This window comes from Cibotium barometz, chromosome 42 (genome assembly GCF_041138505.1).
Source record: "Cibotium barometz isolate CiBa-2024 chromosome 42, ASM4113850v1, whole genome shotgun sequence".
NCBI lineage: Eukaryota > Viridiplantae > Streptophyta > Polypodiopsida > Cyatheales > Cibotiaceae > Cibotium > Cibotium barometz.
In genome coordinates, this window is record NC_141087.1 from 6,828,264 (window position 1) to 6,834,852 (window position 6,589).

General features: G+C 35.8%; 1 protein-coding gene across 2 annotated transcripts; it reads right to left on the minus strand.

The window, feature by feature from the left end:
* Window positions 1-423: 423 nt before the first annotated feature.
* On the minus strand, window positions 424-5,897 carry LOC147614122 (cullin-1-like). Of its 2 annotated transcripts, none has more exons than XM_086780400.1 (9): window positions 5,591-5,897; window positions 4,924-5,041; window positions 4,659-4,807; window positions 3,186-3,252; window positions 2,993-3,040; window positions 2,703-2,885; window positions 2,259-2,336; window positions 705-848; window positions 424-623 (listed from the first exon to the last, which is right to left on the minus strand). In XM_086780400.1, exons 1-9 carry the CDS (start codon window positions 5,797-5,799, stop codon window positions 579-581), a joined length of 1,041 nt encoding a protein of 346 aa, XP_086636526.1. In that variant the 5' UTR covers window positions 5,800-5,897; the 3' UTR covers window positions 424-578. The 2 variants fall into 2 exon arrangements, with proteins under 2 accessions (XP_086636526.1, XP_086636527.1); XM_086780401.1 differs by having other exon boundaries at window positions 2,703-2,882; window positions 5,591-5,895.
* Window positions 5,898-6,589: the final 692 nt, after the last annotated feature.

Sequence of the window (6,589 nt, forward strand, 5' to 3'; positions counted from 1 at the left end):
ATGGAGATACTTTGAGAAGTCTTCATACTTAAAATAATGATACTATAAATTAATATTTAGAACATTTACAAGCTACACGTACATATGTTTTTTGAAATGACTTAGCATTTGGACCTTACATTTGTTAAAAACAATTAAAGTATATAGACACATATTATTTTCTTTTTAGACACTCAAAGTATTTACACGTGTTATATTTATTATGCATAATTTCACAAAAATATCTTCAAATTAGTTCATGACATAACTATTCAATTTTATGAGGAAAATACAAATTCCTATTTTTTCACGATGTAAGTTATAAAGGTTCAAAAACTTGGGACCTTCCTTTCAAACACATCCACTCACAAATATTTAGGATAAATTAAAGAATTTTATCAAGTATCTTGAACAATATTAAAAGAAATCATGAGAGCATGAAGGTAATAAAATATTGCAATAAGTAGCTTAAATGTTAATCGAGCAAACATAAAGTCTTTCACAAATTTTTTCATTCTAAGAGAAAACAACTATTTTGATGTCTTTTATTTTGAATAAAAAGGAAATAGACACTAGGGATTCGATGAGTCTCTCAATGATCATACGTTTGTAGTGCGAAAAGCATCCACGAGGTTGGAGGCATCCTGCATGCACAAGGCAAAACTTTGTCATGATATCAAACTATGCCAAGCTTTGTTATGAAATATTGTAGATATAAGCTTTACCTGACGTTTGTGATGGGTAGAGCAATTGAGTTGTGGTGGAGCCTTGACATTGTTATCCTCCATATTTGCTATATTCTCACCATTTTTAATGGGAGTGCTTTGTTGTCTTATTCTTATGGCTTTCTCTAGTGCCTTCTTTACTCCCTACAATATTTCATAAATTCATATTAGAGATATTGAAACTACGAGCCCCACAAGAGGAAGAATATAGCTGGAAATTTGACTAATTGAAGTGCTTGAGGGCATGCAAGCATATGCGTCATGTAAATGTACATGTATGCATGTGCATGTACATGTACATGTACACACGTATGCTTGTATGCATGTACACCTATGTATGTGGGTGTGATCATCAAATTGTGTATGCTTGCATGAGTGTATATCAAATGTGTGTATATATATATGTGTGTGTGTATATATGCTTGAGGGCATGCAAGCATATGTGTTATGTAAATGTACATGTACACATGTATGCTTGTATGCATGTGCACCTATGTGTGTGGGTGTGATCATCAAATGTGTATGCTTGCATGAGTGTATGTCAAATGTGTGTGTGTGTGTGTGTGCTTGCATGAGTGTATATCAAATGTGTATGCATGCATGTTTATATATATATATATATATATGCTTGCACGCGTGTATTTATGTGTGTGTATATGTGCTTGCATGCATGACACAATAATTATTTTCCATTCTGATGGTAAGATGTGAAGAAAACATTATATATTTTTATTTGCAGGGCATGCTTATCTAGAACCCTTCAAAAAGAGTAATCACTTTAATATACTTGGGCTTTCACTACATATAAATATATGCTATCAAATGATTTAACTGGCAGGACATTTTATAATCATGCAATGTACCTTGTGTACAAGGGGTGTATTTATAAGCCTACTTTAGGGTATGTATACATGTGGGGTGTCTAAAAAATGGGAGAATGAGTGTATACATACATTAGAACCTCTAACTAAAGGAGGCTTTATATATTAGGGGGTCGTGAAATCCTAAAAAATGTATATCTATATAGGGGCTTGAACGGAGGCGCTAGGAGCATGTCTTAAAGAGTGATGATCCCATTCAATAAGGAAAAATAAATAAATAAATATAAAGGACAAGATTTGTTTTAAGTAATCATTAAAAAGAGAAGAATTTCTCTATTAGAAGCTTACCTCTACTTTTTGTGTGTGTGTATGTGTGTGTGTGTGTGTGTGAGAGAGAGAGAGAGAGAGAGAGAGAGAGAGAGAGAGAGAGAGAGAGAGAGAGAGAGAGACGGAGCCGTTTAACGTCAACTTTATTGATCTAGAGAGACCAATTGACGGAGAGAGAGAGAGAGAGAGGAGACGGAGACGGAGCCGCTTAACGTCAACTTTAGAGAGAGAGAGAGAGAGAGAGAGAGAGAGAGAGAGAGAGAGAGAGAGAGAGAGAGAGAGAGAGAGAGAGAGAGAGAATGCATGTACACATCTATATTGATTGAAAACATAATAACTATCAATGGTATGCCTTGCATTTTACAAAGAAAAGCCAAGAAGTAATGCAAAGGAAGGGGAATACCACCTCTTCTAACTTGACCACACTGCTTTCAAGCAAGAACTTTTGAGCAAAGTCTCTCTCATATACTAAGGCTTGCTCAGCCTGCAAGCAAATCACCTATATTAATCAACTGGTTGAAATCAATTTGATACTAATTACCTTATTAAATTTGGGTATTTTTTTAAATAAATAATTATTTGCTCCCCCCCGCTTGTGTGCAAAGAGAGAGTTAAAATCCATGGTCAACAATACCATAGGTAGTAAAAAAGAAGAAGAAGAAGAAGATAAACTAATACTAGCTTCTATGTTAATGATATTTTTTTTTGAAAAAATAGATAAACTAATATGAGCTTCTATATTAGTGATAATTGTTTTAAAATAGATAAAACTAATGTTAGCTTCTATATCTATATATTAGTGGATAATTGTTTAAAAAAATAGGTAAACTAATATTAGCTGATAAAACACCTGCTTTTCCATGGTGCCGTGGGGCCATTGTGCCGCTTTCTTGGAGTAGTAAATTGCAGTTTTGTGCAGGATGAAGGCTTGGAGGTCCTCATAAGCATCATCGCTGATTTCTATAAACAAGGTCACCACCTCCCAGAACAACGTGTCGTTTACTGGCTTGCCATCACGCCTGCGCTCTGCCTGCTAATTATGGATTAATCACAAAAATGCGGCTTAACTCACTCGAGTAATCTAGATTAGCATGTTGCCTTAATCTAACTTAAACCCAAATCTGGAAGTGATTACCATACCAACGCTACAAACTCAATTTTGAGCTGTTGGCTCGCCTTTTTGAAAATCTGCTCAGAAAATTTTGGAAAAATTAAAAGTAAATTGGTAGGAAGCGTATCAAATGTATTAATATAATCAATGTTTTTAGACTAATTTGCTTCATGTTAAAAAAGACCCTATTTTTGATTTAATACGAATTATTTGATTAATCACCTGCTGGTTGAATTGGGTGTCGGCAACCTCCTTCAGGCTTGGTAAGCTTTTCCTGGGGATAAAGTATCTACAAAGGATGAAAAATAAAAAAGTTGTAACTCCAAAATATATACATAAAAAATATAACTACACCCACAGCATTGTTTACTATATATATATATATATATATATATATATATAAAATATTTAGTTCAACACAAAAAAGTAACTTCAAAAACTAGGGTAGAGGGACCAATTAAGCTTTTCATTAGCTGAAAATGCAAGATTAATGGCTCCACCCGTGCATTCACTTTTGGGTAATTACACCACACCTTCCTTTTTGCATTCATCTACTGGGTGTTTGGGGTGTCCTTAAATTGGCCCCTCTAGCCTATAGACCCTCATGCCCCAACCCAATTTACAAGGTGATAATACAGAAGATATGAGTCTTTTAACATCATAGCTAATCTATGAGTGCATTGTCTATGATTCATACAAGTCGGCTCTCACCCGTCGGCTCTCACTCGTCTCTGACGGGGTTGACACCTCTCTCTCTCTCTCTCTCTCTCTCTCTCTCTCTCTCTCCCCCGCTCTTTGTCCACCCCGCACACTTTGCATTCTTTGATGACACGTGTTAAAAGACACTTTAGTCTCCTTTCTATATAGTATAGATATAGATTGACCACATCGAAATCCAAGTGGAGGACTGGGACTTTGAATGAGATATTAATATCACCCAATAAGTGGGACTTAAGGTCATTTACACATCACCATGAGATTGGCGAGATGACGAAGAACTTTCAAGAATACGCTACTGTGCCTTGTCCATGCGGATTGTGCCTGATGGATGCTATACATCTTCTTGTGAGCTAAAGGTCACAAGATTAGGATATGAGTAAAGGCCAAATGAACAACCTAGAAAGCTTGGTTAGGGAAGATGGATCTATAAAATCTATGACCCATTTTACTATACCAAAGAACGGGACTTGGAATCTTACCTACTAGGACCATGATCAACACTCCCACACATCTCTACACTATTCTTCTCACCACTATTCTTGCCCTTGCCACAACATTCGCTATTCTTGCCCTTGCCACACATCTCTACTCTATTATTCTCACTATTCCTGTCCTTTTGCCACATCATGCACCCATGTGTCAAAGGAAGCTTTCACCCACTTGTCACTCTCTTTGAGGCCTTCGGATTTTGCCACGTGATAGGACATACTGTTGTTGCAACAGTAGAGCAGAGCAATGGGTCCCACTAATATAGATAAAGCTAGAAAGACAACCTCTATTGGATATATCAAGCCATAAATTCAACTCTTTTGTGGGTGATTTTCATATGGAGTTGTATATCGTTACACCATATCAAATTTAAAAATAATAAAATAAGTTTTTTTTTGGCTATTTTAGGATTTCACTAAAAAAAGATTTTAAAGTATGAATCCATAACAAATTCTAAAAATAAAAAATATTCCCAATTTAATGTACCTCTCCATGTAAGCAAAGGTGTGAGCTGACACGTGGATTTTCTCATTAAAAACCTTGGATTGCTCGAAAAACCTTTCAATCCCTTCCTCGCCTTTACCCACGATTAGTGTTAATCCGGCATTAACACCCTTCTTATCATCGGATTTAGGCTGCATTTTGCCATCAGCATAGTTATTAAATTTTTTTCATCATTGAAAAATATATACTTGGCAAAATAAAAAGTAGGCTACAAATTTGATTAAAACCAATTAATCTAATTTAGCACCTGAGTTTGGAAGCTGCTGTCTATGCACTTCTGTACGAACTGGCCGTACTTCCCGTACAGCATGTTGCCGTACACATCGGCGATGTCCCTGTCTAGGCATAGAAGATGGTAGATCTTTCTGATTAATTGTGTAATTAAGAAAATGCACTGCCATCTCGCTGGTAAAATTATCGCTTAATCCAAAGTTAATCACGATCAAGCGAAACATAACATCTAGATTAACAACTCGAAGTCAATTAAGATCAAGGGAAACTTAATAATCAGTTAAAGCTACAATTAATTAAGATCAGGCGAAGCAGAATTAGATTAATATGTTAAAGTCAATTAAACAACGTAATTATCAGTCAATCTACAGTTGATTAAGATCAAGCAAAACGTAATTAATTAAGATCAAGCAAAGCAGAATTAGATTAACATACATCTTAAAGTCAATTAAACACGTAATAATCAGTCAATCTACAGTTGATTAAGATCAAGCAACACGTAATTAATTAAGATCAAGCGAAGCAGAATTAGATTACCGTCTTAAAGTCAATTAAACACGTAATTATCAGTCAATCTACAGTTGCGTAAGATCAAGCAAAACGAAATTTGAATAGTAACAACTCAAAGTTGATTAAGATTAAGCGAAACGCGATTAGAGTAACAGCTAGATTTATAGGGATACTCGTAGATGGCCAAGTAGTCTTCACGCGAGATTAGCTTTCCGTCTGCATGAGGATCCCGCGCTGATAAATCATTAAACACTCTGTTAAGAGTGCTCTCCAAAGCAGCCCACAACATCTTAGCCGCTGCCACATCTCTCCCTTCTGATTCAGCGCCTGCGTTAGCATCAATATTGTTGTTTGGCTTGGATTGAGAGGTCTCCTCGGCCATAGTTAAGGATTTAATGATACTTCCACAGGTGATCAATATAATTAATTAGCAGAAGGATTGAGGCTTGCTTAGCTGCAAATGGGATTGATGAACACATGCGCATTATAAGAGGGTGTTCGACGTATAGGAACCTCTACCGATTCACCTTCACATGACCACCTCTTTCGATTCATCTTCTTCACAACATAGGAGTGACCACCACATTTCATATAAATCTAGTTATTCTCTTATAGATACGTCTTGAGTAATCAAAAATATAATTTAAATAACCCAATGCAAATACATGAAATATTTTTCGAAGAATTTTACAACATTCTATAAATCTATAGTTAATATCGTCTAGAATACGATTGTGCCTACTAAAACACTAAATTCTAGAGAGTATAAGGTCCGTTCATAGTGTGAATCAGACTAGCACTATCACTATGCCATAACTTTGGTGAACCAAAGTGGTTGTCACACAGTGTGTAAACCGTTGGCGACATATCACCTATAACCTCACTAACCATACCAATGGCATAAGTGTAGAGTTGTCACTTTCGTGTGTCATCCATATAACCATACCAATGGCATAAGTGCAGAGTTATCACTTTGGTGTTATGCATGAATGCAATAGATTTCTTCTATTTTTTTCCTTCTATATAACCATAACATAAAGATAAAAGTACATACTGTAAGGGAAAGTACTCTCCTATACACTAACGTCGGTTCATAGTGTGAATCAGACTACATGAGCTAGCACTATCACTATGCCATAACTCTAGTGAACCAAAGTGGTTGTCACACAATG